Genomic DNA, 23,375 nt, shown 5'->3' with positions numbered 1-23,375 from the left:
CACCCCCCCCTTTTTTTTTTTTTTTGCAGGGTTATCCCTAAACGTTTTGCCCTCTTCCTCGTATTTTCATTGGCTTTAGGACTCTGGGCACTTTACCACTGCTAACCAGTGGTAAGGTTTATATGCTCTCTGTCTAAAATGTGTTTGTGATTGGTTTCTCCATTATTGGCATATTTGATTTACTAGTAAGTCCCTAGTACAGTGCACGGTGTGTGCCCAGGGCCTGTAAGTTAAATGCTACTAGTGGGCCTGCAGCACTGATTCTGCCACCCACATGAGTAGCCTTCTAAGTATGGCTTAGGCCTGCCAGTGCACCATCTGTGAGTGTAGTTTTAAAATGTCATTTCGACCTAGCAAGTGCACCCACTTGCCAGGCCTGAACCTTCCCTTTTATTACTTGTAAGTCACCCCTAAGGTAGGCCTAAGGCAGCCTATCGGCCGGGTGCAGTTTAAAAAAAAAAAAGGTAGGCCCCAGCTATTGTGTTTTACATGTCCCGATAGTGAAACACTGCCAAATTTGATTTTCACAATTGCCAGACCTATCCTTCCCATAGGGTAACATGGGGATTGCCTTGACATATTGTAGGAAGTTGGCTCTGTATGCACTATTTCAAAGTAAGGAATAGTATGCACAGAGTCCAAGGGTTCCCCTTAGAGGCAAGATAGTGGCAAAAAGAGATAATACTAATGCTCTATTTTGTGGTAGTGTGGTCGAGCAGTGGGCTTATCAAAGGAGTAGTGTTAATCATTTGTTGTACACACACAAGCAATAAATGAGGAACACACACTCAGAGACAATTCCAGGCCGATAGGTTTTTGTATAGAAAAATATATTTTCTTAGTTTATTTTAAGAACCACAGGTTCAAGATTTACATGTAATACTTCAAATGAAAGGTATTGCAGATAGGTACTTTAGGAACTTTGAATTAGCAAAATAGCATATACAGTTTTCACATAAATGACATATAGCTATTTTAAAACTAGACACAGTGCAATTTTCAACAGTTCCTGGGGGGAGTAAGAATTTGTTAGTTTTTGCAGGTAAGTAAACCACCTACGGGGTTCAAGTTTGGGTCCAAGGTAGCCCACCGTTGGGGGGTCAGAGCAACCCCAAAGTTACCACACCAGCAGCTCAGGGCCGGTCAGGTGCAGAGGTCAAAGTGGTGCCCAAAACGCATAGGCTTCAATGGAGAAGGGGGTGCCCCAGTTCCAGTCTGCCAGCAGGTAAGTACCTGCGTCTTCGGAGGGCAGACCAGGGGGGTTTTGTAGGGCACCGGGGGGGGAACACAAGTCCACACAGAAAGTACACACTCAGCAGCACGGGGGCGGCCGGGTGCAGTGTGCAAACACACGTCAGGTTTTCAATAGGTTTCAATGGGAGACCAAGGGGTCTCTTCAGCGATGCGGGGGGGGGGGGCTCCTCGGGGTAACCACCACCTGGGCAAGGGAGAGGGCCTCCTGGGGGTCACTCCTGCACTGGAGTTCGGATCCTTCAGGTCCTGGGGGCTGCGGGTGCAGAGTCTTTACCAGGCGTCGAATCTTAGAAGCAGGCAGTCGCGGTCAGGGGGAGCCTCTGGATTCCCTCTGCAGGCGTCGCTGTGGGGGCTCAGGGGGGGCAACTCTGGCTACTCACGGTCTCGCAGTCGCCGGGGAGTCCTCCCTGAAGTGTGTGTTCTCCACAAGTCGAGCCGGGGGCGTCGGGTGCAGAGTGTCAAGTCTCACGCTTCCGGCGGGAAACGCAAGTTGTTGCAAAGTTGATTCTTTGTTTCAAAGTTGTAGTCTTTGATGAACAGAACCGCTGTCCTCTGGAGTTCGTGGTCCTTCTAGATGCAGGGCAGTCCTCTGAGGCTTCAGAGGTCGCTGGTCCCTGGGGAGAGCATCGCTGGAGCAGTGTCTTTAGAAGTGGGGAGACAGGCCGGTAGAGCTGGGGCCAAAGCAGTTGGTGTCTCCGTCTTCTCTGCAGGGTTTTTCAGCTCAGCAGTCCTCTTCTTCTTAGGTTGCAGGAATCTGAGTTCCTAGGTTCTCGGGAGCCCTTAAATACTAAATTTAAGGGCGTGTTTAGGTCTGGGGGGTTAGTAGCCAATGGCTACTATCCCTGAGGGTGGGTACACCCTCTTTGTGCCTCCTCGCGAGGGGAGGGGGGCACATTCCTATCCCTATTGGGGGAATCGTCCATCTACAAGATGGAGGATTTCTAAAAGTAAGTCACCTCGGCTCAGGACACCTTAGGGGCAGTCCTGACTGGCCAGTGACTCCTCCTTGTTTTTCTCATTATCTCCTCCGGCCTTGCTGCCAAAAGTGGGGCCGTGGCCGGAGGGGGCGGGCAACTCCACTAGCTGGAGTACCCTGGGGTGCTGTAACAAAGGGGTTGAGCCTTTGAGGCTCACCGCCAGGTGTTACAGTTCCTGCAGGGGGAGGTGTGAAGCACCTCCACCCAGTACAGGCTTTACTAGCCACAGAGTGACAAAGGCACTCTCGCCATGTGGCCAGCAACATGTCTGGTGTGTGGCAGGCTGCTAAAACTAGTCAGCCTACACGGATAGTCGGTTAAAGTTTCAGGGGGCACCTCTAAGGTGCCCTCTGGGGTGTATGTTACAATAAAATATACACTGGCATCAGTGTGCATTTATTGTGCTGAGAAGTTTGATACCAAACTTCACAGTTTTCAGTGTAGCCATTATGGTGCTGTGGAGTTCGTGCATGACAGACTCCCAGACCATATACTATTTGGCTACCCTGCACTTACAATGTCTAAGGTTTTGCTTAGACACTGTAGGGGCACAGTGCTCATGCACTTGTCCCCTCACCTATGGTATAGTGCACCCTGTCTTAGGGCTGTACGGCCTGCTAGAGGGGTGACTCATCTATACTGCATAGGCAGTGTGAGGTTGGCATGGCACCCTGAGGGGAGTGCCATGTCGACTTAGTCGTTTTGTCCTCACTAGCACACACAAGCTGGCAAGCAGTGTGTCTGTGCTGAGTGAGGGGTCCCCAGGGTGGCATAAGATATGCGGCAGCCCTTAGACCTTCCCTGGCATCAGGGCCCTTGGTACCAGTTACAAGGGACTTCCCTGGATGCCAGGGTGTGCCAATTGGGGAAACAAAAGTACAGGTTAGGGAAAGAACACTGGTGCTGGGTCCTGTTTAGCAGGCCTCAGCACACTTTCAAATCAAAACTTAGCGTCAGCAAAGGCAAAAAGTCAGGGGGTAACCATGCCAAGGAGGCATTTCCTTACACATATGTTTTAAGTTGAATTTCCCCTTGTGAGCAGATATAGATTCAGAGAGAGATTCACAATTTAAAAATACATCTTTTGTGAAGTTGTTTTTTAAAATGTAAGTTTGAAAATGCCTCTTTGAGAAAGTAGCGAACACAACAGATAATGGACGGAAAGCAGAACAAATCAAACATTCACCCCCAGTCACAGATCTGGGTTTAATCCATCAGGTGTGTTTGGTTTTTTTTTTTTTTTTTTTTTTTGCCTGCCATTGCATTCCAGTTTGGACCAAGCTATATGCATTTAGTCTTGACCCTGTTCCCCATGGGAACAGTCCAGCCCGAACTACCAGGCCAGGTCCTTCTTGGACCAGAAACGAGCATCCTGGGACCGGTTTCAGGGTATCACAATTTATCAGCCAGACTAGCTTGAATTTGGTGGCAGAGCAAGCATGGGACCCACGCCTGGGCATACCCTTCTCACTTGGGACGACAAATAAAAAAAAAACACAGATGATAGACTGAATTGATTAAACCCAGATCTGTGAATGTTTGATTGGTTCCGCATTCTGTTAATCATTTTTGTTTGTTGGCTTTTGTCACCGTAAGTGTGCCTGGTATGCCCAGACGAGGATCCCGGGGCTCACTGTGCCACTGGATTCCAGCTAGCCTGGCTGATGAAAGGGGATACCCAGAAACCGGTCCCAGGATGCTTGTTTCCGGTCCAGGGAGGACCTGGCCTAGCATCATATGAGTGGAAGTATATAACAACATATAGGCCCACCTCAGACTGGAATATCCGCCCTCAAGTTGAACACATCAAAAAAAGCAGCAAATCTCTGAGCAAAATAATGCAAACAATTCGTTATGCAAATATTTGGCGGACCCCAGGCCAGTTATACAGGCAGCTCAACTTCTTGAGTCACCTATGCTTAGGGCCACTGAGCAGAGTGAACCCATCACTCTAGAACAAACAAAAAGATGGAGAAAAAAAACCTGCCAGAAAGGCAAGAAGAAATCTTGCCAGTTAGCGAAGGATGATGCGTATACTAACAAACTGTATCCCATATTTGAAGCCAAGTAGAGACCTAACCGCAAATACCGCACCAATTTTATCTAGTGATAACAAATTTGAGGAACACTAAGACCCAGAGATAAAGCAGACATACCCGGACTCACTGGACTCATCACAAGTTTCACTTGGAAGGGCAGACACTGCAGATGGCAGGTGATATCACTTTAAAACAATCCGGTTTGGAACTGAGCTTGCAGGCGGTGAACAGGACATATTCTAACTTACTAGACTCATCTCGGGTAATAGCCAGAAGGACAGATACAGTTCAGAACCGGTGTTGAACCACTTCAAAGCAACTCTGCTCAGAACATCAGGATGGGATGATGAGTAAGGATTTTGGAAAACACACGTTATCCCCGGAAGAAGACTGGATCGTGCCCCTTGCTACAAAAGAGAAATCAAGACAGGAGTTGAGTTCAGTAGTTGAAAATGTACCTCTAACAACAAATAAAGGTAGTGCCAATAGGAACAAATGCACCGAAGGCCAAATTCCTGCAGCCCGTACTGTCGCACTTTCCTGAACCCCCCCCAGAGGACAGTCTTCATGATGTCGCCCAAAGAAGATCTATTCCAAAGAACTCCTTTCTAAGTGACAAGATCATAGCAAAAATTAAAACCCAAAGAATAGAGGGAACAAACAACGCTATGTACCCACAAAACATTGACTTGAGTGTGTCACAGTATTTTCCAGCCTCAACTATGCCCTCCCGTGAATTGGAGAGTGATAGTCATCAAGTCGTTTTAACGCCTCAGTACTCTTCACGAGGCCAGCAGGACATCCTCAGGAGAGGCAACATGACGATGCTTGCTGTTAGATGCAAATTGAAACACATGAAATCATCAGACTTATCAGTCAAATTCTCAGCCAACAATTATCATAATCAGCTGGAGCATACCCTTACTACATGGCGAACAGAGAGCATATCGCTCTCACCAATAGCCCAGCAGTTTGAAGCATTGGGTATAACACGCTTGAAACCTATAAAACCATGCTACCCCACACATATTGGTCCGAAGACGAAGTATTGAACCAAGGCTTTCCTCTGTGTATTTGATCCAACAAAGCGCCCATTGCCCAACTGGAACAAGCACGCAATTAAAAACTAAACAGCTACTGGATGGGAACCAAGACCAATGGCACTGGCTTGCATCAACTATAAAAGCTCCAAAAAAGTGAGTGAAGGACTCCCAACACAAGCAAACACCAGGAAAGTACATTTTGTATCGTCTTGGAACATCGCAGCAGCGAAATGCAAACTCTGTGGTGGTGTACCCCCAGCAAACTGGGGGAAATGAGATTTATCACACTTCAAGAGACTTAGCTGATTAACCGAGTACAGATGGTTGGCTAATTCTTCCATCCAAAAGCGGGCCTTGCTGTATAGTATCAACAGACCAAATGTCACCACTGAGCAACTAATCTATCTCCGCTTCCAATTTACAAGTAGTAAAGTTTAGCATGCAACGCAAACTGTTGACAAGAACGGTAATACCATTTAATGTTTCTGGGCACCCTAACACATAGTCTACACTTTTTCAAAAACGAATCTCTGAGATAATGGAAATAAGGTTTACAAATCCTACCCGGAAAATACTTGTGGCGGGTGATGTCGTGTGTGTGTGTGTGTGTTTTTTTTTCTTCTTATGCAAATCTATACAACCCGGATGAAGATGAGCACTAGGCAGCAGAAAACGCAGTTTGGGCAGTTCAGTTTTAGGCTGGTCACCCAGGAAAACATCCTGACTCCCAACGGTAAAAACGCCTTGGAACATCTGCGCTCGGTAGAACCCAGGATGACAATTACCCCCAGGTTTACCCACTTTGGTGTGACTACAAGATCAGTAAAGCAAAGGCTACACTAGAGCCTAGCATTGCATCTAATACCACCTTGATAGAAGCATGGATATCCTTCTCAATAAGGCTGCTATTATGTGGGACTGTTCTAAATCCCACTAGGAGTGAATTGGTCAAGCGTACGGATCACCTAACTATGAAGTCCTTAACCTTGCGAAATGAGTTAAACGGATAGTTAGAAATGCTAGAAAGCCCAAGGCATGAAATCGCAATTGGGAAAGAATAAAACACTTGAGGGGGTGATACAAAAAACAACTGTGGGAAGATTGGAAAACAATCTCTGAGTTTTGGACCAAACTACTGTGTAGTTTTATGGGAAACAGTAAATGGCACCAATAGATACGCATGAGTAATAAATTGCTCAAGCATGCAGGAGAATACTTGAGTAGTCTATTTGATCAAGACGTTCACCGGGCGCCTGCGAACCAGGAACAAGAAAATAGTAGTGACCTGCTGGATACATCCAATCGACGTAGCATCCCAGATTGTTCCCCTGCTCCAGTCAGTCAGTATTGCACAGTAACGAAAGTGATAAGGACCGGGCGAGCAGCTGGGGCTCTGGGTCCAAATGGCATCTCGCAGAAAATCTACAAGCTTGACACACCCGCTCACCCCACCCAATATTGGACAAACCAGTTATCAGCATTCTATTACAAGGTGAAAGGAACGGGTTTAATCCCAGGTAGCTGCAGAGGGTCCATAATAAACCCGATCTTCTAGGGTGGTGACCAGAGTAATCAGGCCAACAACAGGCTGATTACTGTTATAGATTCAAAAGCCAATATTATGCAGTGCTAATTCTTGAGGGCCTAGTTCAATGGTCAATCATCAATAACAGTCACCATCAATCAGACGGGATTCCAGAAAGGATTCAGAACTTCTACAAATATCCTAGCTATGACCGCAATTGCAGCCAAATGTAAGCGCTTAAAGAAAAAGCTCCATCTGTGCCTGAAGTATTTTAAAGTGGCTTTTGATCGTGTGGACCAAGACCTTCTGTGGGGCACCTATACAGAATACTGCGTGCCATCGAGCAGCTACACACGCATTTGATTCAAGTTAAACTGACCATCTTTTCCAAGACACAATGAGAATTTCATCTGAAGTGGGCCTCAAACAAGGGCATGTTTTAGTTCCACATTTGTTAAACTTGTTTATGGCTGATTTGTCCCCAAGGCTTGATCACATAAACTCCCAACCACCATGACTGGGTCCGTTAATCTTGACTCACCTCTTACACGGATGATATTGTCCTACTCAGCCAAACCAGAGTGGGACTGCAGCAGTCAATCATAGAATTAGCAGAATATGCCAAGGCCAATAAATTAGAACTACAAATGACAAAAACAAAAATGGCACTATAAAATCGACCTGGACCTCCACTCAAGGTCAGGCTGGGAGACGAGATCTTACAGGAAGCTAGCAGTTATAAATAATTGGGATTGTAAATAGACGATACATTAAACCTCCAATTACACAAGCTGTATCTCCTGAGGAAATGAAATACACTGATTCATGCTTTCTGTGCTCGCGCTAAGAAGCTGGATGGTCCCTCTTTCAAAACACTTATGGCAGTTATTGCGCCTCAGTTACTACCAGTTGTGGCTTATGCAAGTGCTGTCATGCACGGTTAAGATACATCGACCCTGGACGAATTGCAACAGAATGCCTCACCAGCACAAGTATGCTTGGAATTTGGACTAATGCAACAAACCATTGGGAAATGCTATGCCACTATTAAAACATGGTACAAAATACGATCAAACCAACGTATCCCGCTTTATGTCTTGTGGCAGTCATTGGAAGATGACCCTTGCCCTGTCTACACGAAATTCCTCTGGTCCGCATTGAAATAAACACAATGGACCTTTGGAACTTGTCTTTGCCTTACCCTGCTTTTTTGCCACACAGTAAATAAAGTTGTAAACATGCTCTCATCCATAAATTTCAAACTGACAAAAGGCAAGCATGCCTATATGATAATACGGTCATACTGCAGCCCCAAGCCGGCAGCATATTTAACAACGACCTACTCTGTCTATTTAAAAAGAAAGCTGCTGGCTCTTCGATTTGGTGCTGTGCTGTCCTTGGCTGACCAACCATCATGGAAACACATTCGCCCAAAGTCGTGTAGGGTATGTGGCGCTGTAAAGGAAGACCTTATCCACCTGGTTTGCATATGCCCATTTTTAAAGAATGTTTGTACATTATTACTGAAATATTTTTAACCACAGGGGCATCAGAACCTACAGAACGGCCATAATAGAAGACCTTAAACCTTCTGACCCTCAGATTTGTAAATTCATGAAATTCCTGGTTATGTATGAAAACTTTACTTAAATGAAACATCTTATTTCCGGATATAGTTTTTCACCTAGGGTTCTCGCACTAATTCCTACTCTCAGGTTTAGGTAGATTTATAGACTCGTTAGCTCTATGGCACCTTATAGGTGATAACTATTAGCGGTATAAACGTTCCCAATGATAAATATCATTTATCTGACTTTCAGCCTAATTGGAAATTGATTAAATGTATCACTATATGAGGGAATAACCTTGCCATTTATGATGGTAAATGATGTGCTGAAACACTATCAGCTGTGCAGGCAGACTCAGTCAAATTTATTTGCTTTTATGAAACTATTAGTAAGTAGGTGCTTTATTTTTAAGATTTTGTGGCTTCCGTGTTTTGCGTATTTGGTGATACTGTGATGGGTTTTATTAACGTAAAACAAACATTTCTTATCCCTGAACTAAGCACTTTGATTTCCAATTCCCTCAAAGCGTGCCACATTGATCTCCAATGATAACAGAATGCGGACATTGTTTGTTTTTACCCAGTGTCTCGGGAGTACGTCTAACCTACCATTTGGGCGCATTTAAATGAACTTGGTTATCAGAAGGCCGGTCGAATTCGCTAACAAGCCAAGTGCCTACCATGTTGTTGTGCAAAGGTAGTTTGTGCATAGTCTAGGGCAGTGCTTCCCAAACTCTTTAGTTTTCAGAACAAACTTTCGCATCTTGTGCCAGCGAACGGTCATGTGAAGAGCATATTTTTCTTTTAAATGGCCTGTAAATGTGCAAACTCTTTCTGATAAAACTGTAATCCTCCCCTCCCCCACCCCCCACCTTACCTCCCCCCGCCCCCCCCCCTCCAGGTAAAGTGTCTTGATTTGTTTTAGATCCTGTTAAAATCTGTTTCCAGCGCACTTCGGGATTACCAAAAACGTGCTTCATTTTTTCTTCCTAACTTCTGAATGTGTACAGTTCATTTATAGGTATTTACGTTTTGTTTTGTTTAAAAAAAATGACACCCTACAGCCTTTCTCTTAACACTTGGTACACTAGTAAGATTGTCACAACTGACTATATGTTTTTCTTTCTCTGACTGCAAAGATGTTGTAAACGACAGTCTGTCTCCATGTTTATATTTAAAAAAAAAAAAATGGATCAGAAGACATCGCCTGACACGCGACCCTTATCTTTGAAGCGCAGCAAATGTGTCCAGATGAATACAAAATTTAAATGCATCTTTGTTTACTTCTTTGACTTTCGACCCCAAAATCTGCCTGGGACCCACAGTTTGGGGAACCACTGGTTTAGTGCCTTTGTCACCATGGTTTGGTTATTAATCACTAACACTGCTTGACTTTCAAACAATTTTCTCTATTGGTTCTTTGATTTCGTCTGAGTTTTCTGCTATACATTGTGCTTGTTGACACGTTCGGAAAGGCTGTTGGCCACTTGTTAGAGGACTGTGGGTTGGCTGTTTTATGTTGATTTTTCCTAACTCATAAGCCTCTCAGATTCACAGTCTGGTATTCTCATCTTGGGTAGTGCCCCGTCAGGTGGTCTGTAGTTGAGATTATGTGGAAATGCACAGAAGCGAAATTGTCAGTTTGTCAGCATGGTTTGCATCCAAAAATCCGTGTGGCAATTTTTTTTCCTTTCCTTTGAAATGATGGGTATATGGGGTCTTCCACTACTATTATTATTAGTATTAGTAGTATATTTGCCCACTTCGAGTGTTCAGTTGTTCTTGTGGTAAAAGCGATCTTTTAGAGGCGCATAAATGTCACTCATTTCCTCTGCTTCATAATTTTTTTTTTTTTTTTTTAATCTGTTACCTGCGCTAGACATGAGATACTGTCACTGCCCTTAAAGTTTGCCCAGGTGTGCTTCTCCACCAACAAAACAGTACGTTTTCGACGCTGCTTTTTTTTTTTGGTCTGGCTTGATAGTGGAGTTGTTGCTAGACAATTATGTGAGAATACCGGGAGAGAGATTTTGGCTCTGCCCACATGTTGGGAGCCAGGAGTAAACGTTTTTGTTGGAACGTTGTGTGCTTCCACAAAAAAAAGTGCTTCCTCTCCCCACAGGTGATCATTTTGTTTTTGTTTTTCCAAATGCCTGAGGTTGAACTTTCAAGGGCACCAAGGCTCTATTAAATTCTTAGATAACTAGAAAATGTATGGTGTTTTTCTCGCGCAGCAGCACAGATGGGAGGAGGCAGTTATTAAGTACATGGATTTTTAGGTCTGGTATGTCAGTCCTACTGTCCCCTGACCCTTTAACCTACGCCAACAGTATTCTCCAGTTATTTGCTTTTACACGGGTACATATGAATTCACTTGCTGTGTGCTTGTAATAATTCACGTTACCTTACAAGTCTTTTAAGGCCTGACCTTTTGTCATCACCAGTACTTGTTAAATGTTTGAGTGGATGAGTTGTCGAGTGGGTTCTTTTTTTATTTTATTTTTTCTTCAAGGTTTTTGGTACTGATTGTTTTGTTATAGCTCAATCTAATAATTTTATCTTTATTTCTGCAGGGGACTATGAAAAAGGTGTGGATCACTTAACTAATGCCATAGCCGTTTGTGGGCAGCCTCAGCAGTTACTGCAAGTTCTGCAACAGACTCTTCCACCACCAGTATTCCAAATGCTATTGACTAAACTACCAACGATCAGTCAGGTATCTATCTGTCTACTTTTCTGTAGCTGGAAAATACTTAATTGCTGCATCTTCAGTGTTTGAATATGTGCAGAAATGTGTGTTATTTCCCAGCACAGTAAACTATATTTAATTTAATTGAATGTATAATAAAATAATTTTATTGGTGAAATATAACCAAATGATTAGAGGTATACACATTCTTTAAGATCAGGGGTCTTCAAACTGTGGGTACGACTCTGGGGGAGGGATTTTTCCAGGGGAATATGGGGGGTGAGGGGAGGAGGAGGAGGAGGAGGAGGAGGCGGAGGGAGGGGGAGAGGAGGAGGATGGAGGGCACCAGGCTCTGGCCAAAAGAAGCATTTTGCTAAGGTCGGGGCTTTGTTTTAGGCTGGGGAAAAAAAAAAAAGAAAGAGGAACAGTAAACCGCTCTGTAGTCTAACATCAATAACATGTTTTATCTTTTATATCGAAGCTGGAAATGGGTGTTACAAGGGAAGGGACTTCAAATACTCCTCAACCCTCCTTCGTCCCAAAACTCTAATAATCACACTGTAAATACTTCTACACATTAGGAAGGCCTGCCTGCCAAAATAGAATGTTTAGCATCTTGTATTTGATTGCAGTTAAGTTCTGTTACTGTTTTAAAATGCAATGTTTAAATATGTGTGGACATATTTAAATGTCGATGATTTAGTAGAATAATTGTGCAAAATTTGGAGGGCCCCCGGTGTGGTGTGTGTATTTATTATTTTTGTTTTTATTTTTTTTTGTTACTGGGTGAGCGTGGCATTAACATTTTGAAGTCCACTGTTCTAGATCTTGAAGGCATTGTGGGGAAAATTATGATCTGGCACTCTGATTGTTTCACCTTGCTGGATATAAGCAGTGCAGCCCCCCCCCCCGTTGCACCCAGAACAGCCTTTCCATGCCGGTGAAACTGCCATGGGAAGGCTGGTGGTAAGGAGTTGTAATCTGCCAGGCGGCACTGAGTTCAGCACAACCCTGGCTGAGTACAACTCAGACTGCCGTCACCACATCGGGAACCATGTTCCCAGTGGGGAAGGTGGTCCTGTAAGTCCCTAGTAAAGTGCACAATATATGCCCAGGGCCTGTAAATTAAATGCCACTAGTGGGCCTGCAGCACTGATTGTGTAACCCACATAAGTAGCCCCTTAACTATGTCTGAGGCCTGCCACTGCAAGGCCCGAGTGTGTGGTTTCACTGTCACTTCGACTTGGCATTTAAAAGAACTTGCCAAGCCTGAAACTCCTCTTTTATTCCACTGGCCACTTCTAAGATAGCCCCCTGCTCTGTGGGCTGCCGGGGGCCTATGTAAGTAAAAGGCAGGACATGTACTAAGTTGTTTTTCACTACTGTGAAGCCTCTCCGCTCATAGGCCAACAGTAGAAATTCTCTTATATACATTTAAGTGTTAATTTCTGATCTGAAAGTAGTGGCATTGTCATGTTCGGTATGGTTGGAACGGCAGTGAGAAATCCTGCTTACTGGTGAAGTTGAATTTAACATTACTACTTCAGAAACACCACTTTAGAAAGTAAAAAGAACAGATGACTGACTGAATGCTGAACATTGCAAACATTTACCCCCAGTTACAAAGATCTGGGTTTCATCCATTGTTTTTATTTTTTAACCCACCACGCCACCCCAGTTTGGACTCTGCCACATGCATATCAGTCTTGACCCAGTTCCCAGTGGGAACAGTCCAGCCGTAACTGCAAGGCCAGGTCCTCCCTGGACCAGAAACAAGCATTCTGGGACCGGTTTCAAGGTATCGCCCTAAATTGGCCAGACTAGCTTGAATCCAGTGGTGCAGTGAACACTGGACCCATGTCAACACTGATCATATGGCTGGGTCCACACTGGGGTGGCGTTGTGAGCAAAGGAATTGATGGATTAAACCCAAATTTGGAACTGAGGCTGAATGATTGGTTCTGCATTGCGTCCATCAATTGTGTCTTTTTTTTCTCTTTTAGAAAGTAGGCATTTCTCTGAACTTACTGCTCTCTGTGCCTTACAGATTGTCTCCAGTCCATGACATATCTGTGTTGGTTGACAGCGCCCCTGGTGTAATCCACCCAGAAAGCCATAAACACGGGACACTCAACTGCATCTGTGTACTGATGGCTCTTCCTGGGCAGGAAAGGTGAAGGGGCTCTTTTACACTTCAAAGGCTAGTGACCTGACCTCACACAAATAATTAAGAGGACGTACCTCTAGTTTAATGGGGATTCACCTCTTTGTAGCCTTGTCATCTTCTCTGCACAAGGATTCATGTTATTGCAGATTACTGTATGAAGACACTAATGGAACAATCGCATTGCCAAAATCGCAGAAACACAATGTCACTGGAGACATTAGCTTGTGCTCCTTTACACAGCTGTAATGTAGGAGTTGCACTATATATCTACCCAACGAGGGAGCACATGATTAGCCAGTAGAAAGTAATCTAGTTGAGTAGACCTTTTGTGCAAAACTGTAGCTTCTCCTTAGATAAATAAGCGGGTAAGGATGCACTCTGGCACCAATGCTTTTTTCACAGAAATTAAATCTCAGTTGGGAGCACTTCCAAATATAAACAAAGCAGGTGCCTCAGTTGAAGCTCTGCCTCTATAAAGTACAAATCATCCTAACTTTTTGCTCTTGGGCAAGGCAAATCAAGTGGGTTTTGTGTGCAGTTCCACAATGAAAAGTATCTGAAATCCTTGATGGGGGGGTGAATGCATTGCTGCTCTGTCAGAGCGCTGTATGTCCTGTAGTGAATGTGATGAGTGGGCTTTTTCTTGTCATCTCCTGTTGAGAACAGAGCACATCGGTCTCCCTTCAGCTACTACGAGTATGCAAAATGACAAAGTCCTGTCCATTTGACCGAAGGTCCATGGTGACGTGTGGTTAGAATCCTATTGTGGGGGTGGGGGACTGGCGGTTGGCTGCAGCGATTAATATTACTTAACGTTAAAAAAAAAAAAAAAAAAAAAATCTTAGAAATTCACTTGGAAAAAAACAAAGGTTACAGGGACATTACACTTGGGCTCTAAAGTTACAATCAAAACCATAGAAAATCAGCTGTTATAGAAATTTCAAGTAACTAACTTGTGCCCTAAGATATTTACAACTTGTATTCACGCCATGCACAGCTAATCAAGTTAAATTGTTGATGGCCTCTTCAATTTCATCATTGATATTGTTCGCGCACGATTTGCAGTAAAATAATTGATGAGAAATCTGCATGGCAGGGGCGTGAGTTAGTTACCTTGGGGCACGATTTATTTATTTAAACACAACTAGAACTGCTGAATTTCTATGGTTTTGTGTGTGTAAATTGAGTACCTAGCTATAACGTCCCTATGACCTTTTTGTTTTTAATATAATTAAAAAAAAAACATAGAAATTCACTTAACCCCTTCGCTGCCAGGCCTTTTCCCCCTCCTGTGCCGAGCCTTTTTTTGGCTATTTGGAGCAGTTCGCGCTTAGGCCCTCATAACTTTTTGTTCACATAAGCTACCCACGCCAAATTTGCGTCCTTTTTTTCCAACATCCTAGGGATTCTAGAGGTACCCAGACTTTGTGGGTTCCCCAGAAGGAGGCCAAGAAATTAGCCAAAATACAGTGAAAAATTCGTGGTTTTTTTTTAAAAATTGGAAAAAGGGGCTGCAGAAGAAGGCTTGTGGTTTTTTCCCTGAAAAGGGCATCAACAAAGGGTTTGCGGTGCTAAAATCACCAGCTTCCCAGCTTTCAGGAACAGGCAGACTTGAATCAGAAAACCCAATTTTTCAACACAAGTTTGGCATTTTTCTGGGACATATCCCATTTTTACGATTTTTTTGTGCTTTCATCCTCCTTCCAGTCAGTGACAGAAATGGGCATGAAACCAACGCTGGATCCCAGAAACCGCAACATTTCTGAAAAGTAGACAAAATTCTGAATTCAGCAAGGGGTAATTTGTGTAGATCCTACAAGGGTTTCCTACAGAAAATAACTGAAAAATATTGAAATTGAGGTGAAAAAAACATCAATTTTTCTCTATGTTTTACTCTGTAACTTTTTCCTGCAATGTCAGATTTTCGAAAGCAATATACCGTTACGTCTGCTGGACTCTTCTGGTTGCGGGGATATATAGGGCTTGTAGGTTCATCAAGAACTCTAGGTACCCAGAGCCAATAAATGACCTGCACCCTGCAGTGGGTTTTCATTCTATACCGGGTATACAGCAATTCATTTGCTGAAATATAAAGAGTAAAAAATAGCTATCAAGAAAACCTTTGTATTTCCAAAATGGGCACAAGATAAGGTGTTGAGAAGCAGTGGTTATTTGCACATCTCTGAATTCCGGGGTGCCCATACTAGCATGTGAATTACAGGGCATTTCTCAAATAGACATCTTTTTTACACACTGTCTTACATTTGGAAGGAAAAAAAGTAGAGAAAGACAAGGGGCAATAACACTTGTTTTGCTATTCTGTGTTCCCCCAAGTCTCCCGATAAAAATGATACCTCTCATGTGTGGGTAGGCCTAGCGCCCACAACAGGATATGCCCCAAAACACAACGTGGACACATCTCAGAAAACAGAGCTGTTTTTTTGCGAAGTGCCTACCTGTAGATTTTGGCCTCTAGCTCAGCCGGCACCTAGGGAAACCTACCAAACCTGTGCATTTTTGAAAACTAGAGACCTAGGGGAATCCAAGATGGGGTGACTTGTGGGGCACTGACCAGGTTCTGTTACCCAGAATCCTTTGCAAACCTCAATTTTTGGCTAAAAAAACGCATTTTCCTCACATTTCGGTGACAGAAAGTTCTGGAATCTGAGAGGAGCCACAAATTTCCGTCCACCCAGTGTTCCCCCAAGTCTCCCGATAAAAATGATACCTCACTTGTGTGGGTAGGCCAGGTGCCTGCAACAGAATAAGGCCCAAAACTTGTAGAGATAGAGGGGATAGCTCAGCTAGTTTATAATGACATATTCTTTTATACATCTTTAGACTGACTCTGCTTTGGGGACCCACATAAGTGAGGTGTCATTTTACTTGGGAGACTGAGGGGAACACTGGGGAGTAGGAATTTTGTGCTGGAGTGGTGATCCTATGAAGAAAAGTCAGGAAAATATGCTTTTTTTAAGCAAATTTTGAGGTTTACAGAGGAGTCTGGGTAAGACAATGTTGGGGGATCCACGCAAGCCACACCTCCCTGGACTCCTTGGGGTGTCTAGTTTTGAAAAATGTCTGGGTTTGGTAGGTTTCCCTAGATGAAGGCCGCACCCAGGACCAAAAACATAGGTGACCTCCCCCCCCAAACACGGGTAGTTTTGTAATATATCGTTTTGATGTGTCCACATACGTCCGTGATGTGCCAAACACTAAAATTTTGAAAAGAAACGCACTTAGGTTATGTGAAAAAGACCCCTCACCCACCAACCAAGTTGGTGGCATGCTTAATCATCGGGGTCACACCTGAGGCACCTAGCGTGTCACAGGTGTGCTGCGACGCCTGATTACAGCGGAGCAGGTTTTGTCATTTTTACCACACATACTGGTTGGATTTGGCACGAGGGTGAGTGATGGTTCAGTGGATCAAATTTTACTAACAAGAGCTTTCACAAAAATGAAATGCACTGTTAATAACTGAAAGGCAAAAAACTGAACCAATGACTCACAGCTCGTGAGCTGTAAAGCCGCGACAAGGCACCAACCGCTTTACAGTCCATTCATACATGACACACACAAGACCATTCACACCGCCAGCCACGGGCCCAGCACATTACAACACTCACATCGACAGACCGCGCCACTCAAGGGCCCATCACTTACATACGCCCACATGCCTGATACAACAATCACACCAGCTGATGGGAGTGTGTGGACTGGTGTTTGGCTGGCAGTGTTGCAGTAGCAAACAGCAAGTCAATATGTACACTCTCAGCCAAGCCCCACTCCACACACAATGGCATCTTCTTTTTTTTTTTTTTTTTTTTTTTTTAACAGAGGAACCCTTAACTAAGTAGAAAGAATCACAAAACTACAAACACAAAAGCTCTAACTAAGTACATGACAGAAATGCTAACCATGAAACTGAACACATGAAAATAAAAAGCAGACATGAGTTTACACTCATGGTTGTTCCCAGAAATTCTTCTGGGTGTGGTAATTCTTAAAACAACTACCCACACACAGCCCAGACTTTGAAGGACAATCTGGGCAGTACATTTGAGTCTCCCTCCGGATACCTCTTCGAAAACACACTCTACATTTCTTAGCTGGAAAGTCTTTTTTGGGTGTGGGAGGAATGTGCTCAGCAAAGTGGCGATCTTTCAATCTAGCCACATCCTCCACCACTGCATCTCTAGGAACTCTGGCCTGTTCCACCACAATAAGGCTCTCTATCACTGACTCCTGAAATTTCAGAAATGTCATCTTTGACTCTGGAGACCTATCCCTAAACACAATAAAAGCATTGAAGGTTGCTAAGTGGAAGAGGTGAATTGCTAACTTCTTATACCAAACATAGGACTTACGAATAGCAGTAGAAGGTTCCAACCTCTGGTCAACTCTATCTACACCTCCCATGTGCTTATTATAATCTAAAATGCACACAGGTTTGCGCACTTCAGCAACCTGGCCCCAAACAGTCACGGGGGAAGTACTCTCATCATAGATGGTACTTAGCATGTAGACATCCCTCTTGTCTGTGAATTTCAAAGCTAGCAGCTCCTCATTCCGCAAGGCACAGTTCTGTCCCCTCAAGTTTTTTACAGACAAGCTCCCTTGGATAGCCTTTCCGGTTAGAACGGATTGTGCCACAAGCAACTGTGTCCACTCTAAACAATTCCTTGAACAACTGCACTCCAGTGTAGAAGTTATCTACATACAAATGGTGACCTTTGTTGAACAGTCGTCTACCAAGATCCCACACAATTTTCTCAGTAACTCCAAAAGTGGGAGGACAACCAGGGGGGTCAATATTGGAATCCCTACCAGTGTAGACACGGAAACTATACACATATCCTGTCCTACTTTGAGACAGCATATACAATTTAATTCCATATCGTGCCCTTTTGCTAGGAATGTACTGCCTAAAAACCAAACAACCCTTGAAGAGGACCAAAGACTCGTCCACACTTATCTCTTTGCCTGGAACATAGACCTCCGAAAACCGATCTACAAAATGGACAGGCCTAATCTTAAAAAGACGGTCAGAATCTGGGTGATCTTGTGGCAAGGCTAATGCATTGTCAACAAAATGCAGCATCCTAAGAAGAAGCAAATACCGATTACGACTCATGGTTGGAGGAAATATAGCTGTTGCCATCAAGGGACTAGTAGACCAATAAGAAGCCAGTGACGGCTTCCTTATCAACCCCATCAAAAGAGTCAAACCCAAAAACCTTTTCATCTCCTCCAAATTTGTGGGAATCCACTGGGCAGCTCTAGAGTGTGGCCTAAGTCTAGCAGCGTTGTCCCTCAAATGCTGCTCCGCATACAGATTAGTCTGCTCAACAATCTCTTCCAAAAAAATATCATCCATGAATAACTCAAAGAAATTGATAGGCAAAAAGTTCTCTGTATTGGCGTTACACCCCTGGAGACCAGTAAAGGCAGGCAAATCTGGCTGCTCCATGTTTGGGGCAACCCAGACATCAGGTCTTATAACGGGAAACCTTTCAGCCCCAGTTTGCTGCACTATTGGCACATAAGTGTCCTCCTCTAAAACAGGCCCTTCATCTACAGTGCCACAGTGTGGCTTCATCATCAGAAGATTCCCCTCCAACAGAAACATCACTGCCAGAATCTGACTTCCTCTTCTGCCTCTTGCAGAGTCTGTCTCATAATCATGATCAGACTGACTCAAAAAGCATTCCAACCACCCGCTGAGCGGTCGTCCTGCGGCTAGCCATGATCTCTCCTACTAAAATTAACTGGACAAATTCACCACCAACAACCAGCACTGTGTAAGACAAGTAACAAAGTGTAGCTTTGTTAGTAAGAGTTATCAACTCAAACTATACCGCTCACTTGCCTGAAAAAGCTTGATTCACCAGCAACTACTCTGCACAGACACAGCAATCACCAATGATATCCCACTAAAAAGAAAGAAAAAAAGGCAAATCAGAAATAGGACAAAACAAATATCATTGTGCACAAATCTAAGGACAATTTCACACACAATCCTGCATTTAGTACACCCCCTACAAACATGTCATTCATGCATGGCAACAATACTCCTTTGGAGTAAATTGTTTTTACTTACCTAAAACATGCAACTGTGCAAACTGCAGGTCAACCACCGCCAAAACCGCAAGGAGCCACAGCAAATAAAGCAAAAGCTTTGAACTGGAACAAAAAGGAGGAAAACATTTTTTATCACAAATGCAAATACTTCATCAGTTGACAAACGCCCCACCATCAAACATTTAGAAATTGGTGCCTAAGTGGATTCTGCCATAGGGGCAGATGGGCCTACTAAAAAAATAGGCCTGTCTGCCCCAAGGAGGCCAGAAAATACCTTTAGTAGTGTGTCCCCATGGAGAGCGACCCTTGCCAAAGGGGACAGCCCTCAAACAAAAAAAAAAACACACACAACACTATCCCTGGTGCCTAAGTGGCTTCTGCCCCCCTTGGGGGCAGGTGGGCCTAATAAAATAGGCCCATCTGCCCCCAGGGGGGGCAGAAATGGCCAATCAGGTCAATGCCCCCCTTGGGGGGGCGCCCTGTGACCAAGGGGACGCCCCCCCCCCCCACAAAAATAAACAAATTAAAAAAATCCCTGGCGTTCTAGTGGTTTCTGCCAGATCAGCCTAAAAATAGGCTGATCTGTCTCCAAGGGGTGCAGAAATGGCCCTAAAAGACATGCCCCCCAAAGGGGAGTGACCCTTGCCCAAGGAGCCGCCCCCCCATCCACTACACACACAATCCCTGGTGCCTAAGTGGCTTCTGCCCCCCTTGGGGGCAGATGGACCTAAAAAAAAAATAGGCCGATCTGCCCCCAAGGGGGGCAGAAAAGGCTAACAATTCTATGCCCCCCCCCCCCCCACATAAATACACAAATAAATGAAAATGGCCGTAACTAATTGCCCCCACAAGGGGAGCGACCCTTGCCCAAGGGGCCACTCCCCGCAAGTCAAAATCACTACAGAAATAAAAAAAATCCCTGGTGTCTAGTAGGCATTCCTGCTGCCCGATCGCAATGCGATTGGGCAGCAGGAATGCTCAGAGACACCGGGGGAAAGGAAAGGAAAAGCCTTTCCTTTCCCCCGGTGCCTCTTTGGCCCAAAACCCCCCAACCCACCGGGAAGAGGAACTCGCCTCTTCTTCTCTCGCCGCACAGGAAGCAAATGGCTTCCTGTGCGGCGAGAACCCCATAATGAAGTCAGCGCGCAATCGCGCGCTGACGTAATTATGAGGGGGTGGAAGGGGAAGGGCTTCCCCTTCCATCCCTGACTTTGGGGAGCTGGGGGGGAAGCACACAGAGGGAGCGAGAGCGCTCCCTCTGGGCTGTGTGCCGAGGACGTAATGGTTACGTCCTCTGCACAGCAGCACTGTGCCGCAGGACGTAACCATTACGTCTGCGGCACAGAACGGGTTAAAGGAAAAAAGTTTACAAGGGCCTCATAATGGTACTCCAAAAATTACCAACAGTTAAGTAGCAAATAACTTCATCATCATAGCCTCTCTTGATATAGCCCACTTCTTTGAAAACATGTGACCACACTTATCAAGAGTTTTAGGGAACATAGCACTTCTGCTTGACCATTGTGGAGTTCTCATAGGCTTGATCCACTGATCGAGAACCATAAGTGTAGGAAAGAAACCATTTATAGAAACACTTTAGCATGGATGTCTGTGTGGTGTATTTTCAGCTTTGGATGGACTTTTTGGTTGCTCAATAATTCTTTTTGTACGATCTGTCATTAAAGTAATTCTAACAGATGCATAGCAGCAACATAAGTCTTGAAATGTGAGGATGAGCAACTTGTCCTGTTGTCACAGGTTTGAAAGAATTGCTTTAAATGTTTATCTCCTATCCATTTTGCATGGCTCTCAAGTACATGAGACTTTCTATATGTCGATTCTGTTTTCTTACATTAATATATATTTTTTTTCCACCCCCCCCCAGAGAATTGTTACTGCACAGAGTTTATCAGAAGACGATGTTGAATGAGAAGAGACTATGACATTCTGATGTTCTTGGATGAGAAATTGCACAGATAAAATGGGTGGTGTGATGTAAAATCCACCATGGCACCTAATGGACTGTATAGTGCATTTAAAACATTTTAGATGGGAGAGGTTGGATTTTTATTTATTGACTTTTGATAAAACCTTTATTTTATATTTGCATCCAGTAAGTTACATAGAAAGGGTCATCTGATTACTTTGCTGTTCACTGTACAGTTGAAATGCGCAACTTATGGAATCAAAATTACTGCAGTCTGAAAGGAAAAGGCAATAAAATGTAATCTCCCTTTATTGTGTGATTGTCATTGATCATAGTCTTATCCACATTTATTTTAATTGATTGATCAAGTTTGTGTTCTTACTATGTATATGTGGCCTGAATCCCAGTGTTAAAGATGGTTATTTTTGTGCAATTCATCATAAATCATCTGGCCCAGCACCAGGTCATCACATCGCCACTTTATTTACTCTGGTAATACTATCTCAGCAAGGACTAGCTGATGTCCCACGGATTACACATTGTCTCCTACGCTGACTACACACAGCCCTTCTCCCTCAGATGACACCTCCACATGCTCCAACTTCCAAAACACCATGATCGACATCGCCACCTCGATGAAGATCAACTGCCTCAAACTAAACTCTGCCAAAACGGAGATCCTCATCTTTGGAAACAAGTCAACTTCCTAGAATGACTTATAGTGGCTAACCACCCTTGGCCCCCTTCCCACACCATCCAGCCACATGTGCAAACTCGATCATCTTTGACTCCCAACTCAGCATGAAGCAACAGATGAACGCTAACTACTCCGCCTACTTCTACACCATACGCATGCTCTGCAAGATTTTCCATTGGATACCCTTCTTCACCAGGAAAACAGTCACCCAGGCCCTCCTCTCTAGCTGCTTCAACTACGGAAACGCACTGTATGCCGAAACCACCAAGCAGCCACTGACCACCTCCAGAACACCGCGGCAAGACTCCTCCTTAACCTCCCCAGAAGAACAAGTACACCCCCCCCCCCCCCCAAAAAAAAACAAGTCCCCTCTCTACAAGAACCTCCTAATCAGTTGATTGTGACATAAATAGTCCTTTATGATCAATATAACTGTCTTCTGTGTATTTTTGCCGAAATTGAAATTAATAACAACTGCCATGGATAATGGGCTCAACAAAAAGTAATGCAAAATACCTGACAGAGCCGGATATTTATCACCCCAAGAAGAATTTGACACACAGTTCCATGGTAAATGTATCTGAATTTTCACTGTTATATTTTAGGTATGACTAAATACATCTTTAAGCAGGGGGTTTGTGAGAGGTGGGTAGGGGTGATGGGTGTTAGAGAAGGGTGAGAAGTGAACATGGATAGATGTGGTCTGGCGAGAGGAAGCACTACAGGATCCCCTCCCTATGCTACTGTAGGAGTGGGTTAAGCATGGGCTAGGTTGCACTTGTCTTCTGTTCAAAAAGCCTGGTAACCCTTGAAGCAGACCCCATTGCTGAAGAAATAGCTGGTCCATCTCTGCCTGTGGAGATTTGTAGACAATAACCTTATTAGCAGCCCACTTATTTTGTATTGTATTGTTATTGTAATAGTATGTTAGATGGCATCTGTCGCTGTAGATACGCATGTTTTGCAATAGCTCGCCATCTGGTGTTGGGCCGGAGTGTTACAAGTTGTTTTTCTTCGAAGAAGTCTTTCGAGTCACGGGACCGAGTGACTCCTCCTTTTGTCTCCATTGCGCATGGGCGTCGACTCCATCTTCGATTGTTTTTTTTCCGCCATCGGGTTCGGACGTGTTCCTGTCGCTCCGAGTTTCGGAACGGAAAATTAGCTAATTTCGGAAGATTTTCGTCTGTATTGTTGCGTTCGGGATCGGCGTACTTAGATTCCACACCGCATCGAAGAGCTCCGGTGCCCTTCGGGGTAGTTTTTCGATCCCCCGTCGGGGCCTGGTCGGCCCGACCGCGTGCTGAAGAACGCCGATGGAACGGACCCCGTTCCGTTTCTGCCCCAAATGCCACAATAAATACCCCTATACAGACCAACACTTGGTCTGTAACCTGTGCCTGTCACCT

At 44.4% G+C, this 23,375-nt stretch overlaps 1 protein-coding gene across 1 annotated transcript in view; it reads left to right on the top strand.

Annotated features, from left to right (window-relative positions):
- Positions 1-21,583, top strand: part of TOMM20 (translocase of outer mitochondrial membrane 20) — a 37,884-nt gene extending 16,301 nt beyond the window's left edge. Inside the window, exons 4-5 of the mRNA XM_069225868.1 lie at positions 10,979-11,121; positions 21,231-21,583. Coding sequence (XP_069081969.1) covers positions 10,979-11,121; positions 21,231-21,275 — 188 coding nt within the window. The 3' untranslated portion in view covers positions 21,276-21,583. The remainder of the gene's footprint in view (positions 1-10,978; positions 11,122-21,230) is intronic.
- The last annotated feature ends 1,792 nt before the right edge of the window (positions 21,584-23,375 follow it).

Source organism: Pleurodeles waltl, chromosome 3_1, assembly GCF_031143425.1.
Source record: "Pleurodeles waltl isolate 20211129_DDA chromosome 3_1, aPleWal1.hap1.20221129, whole genome shotgun sequence".
In the NCBI taxonomy this organism is placed as follows: domain Eukaryota; kingdom Metazoa; phylum Chordata; class Amphibia; order Caudata; family Salamandridae; genus Pleurodeles; species Pleurodeles waltl.
Note: the sequence above shows the minus strand (reverse complement) of the source record. Positions and strands in the feature narration are given on the sequence as shown.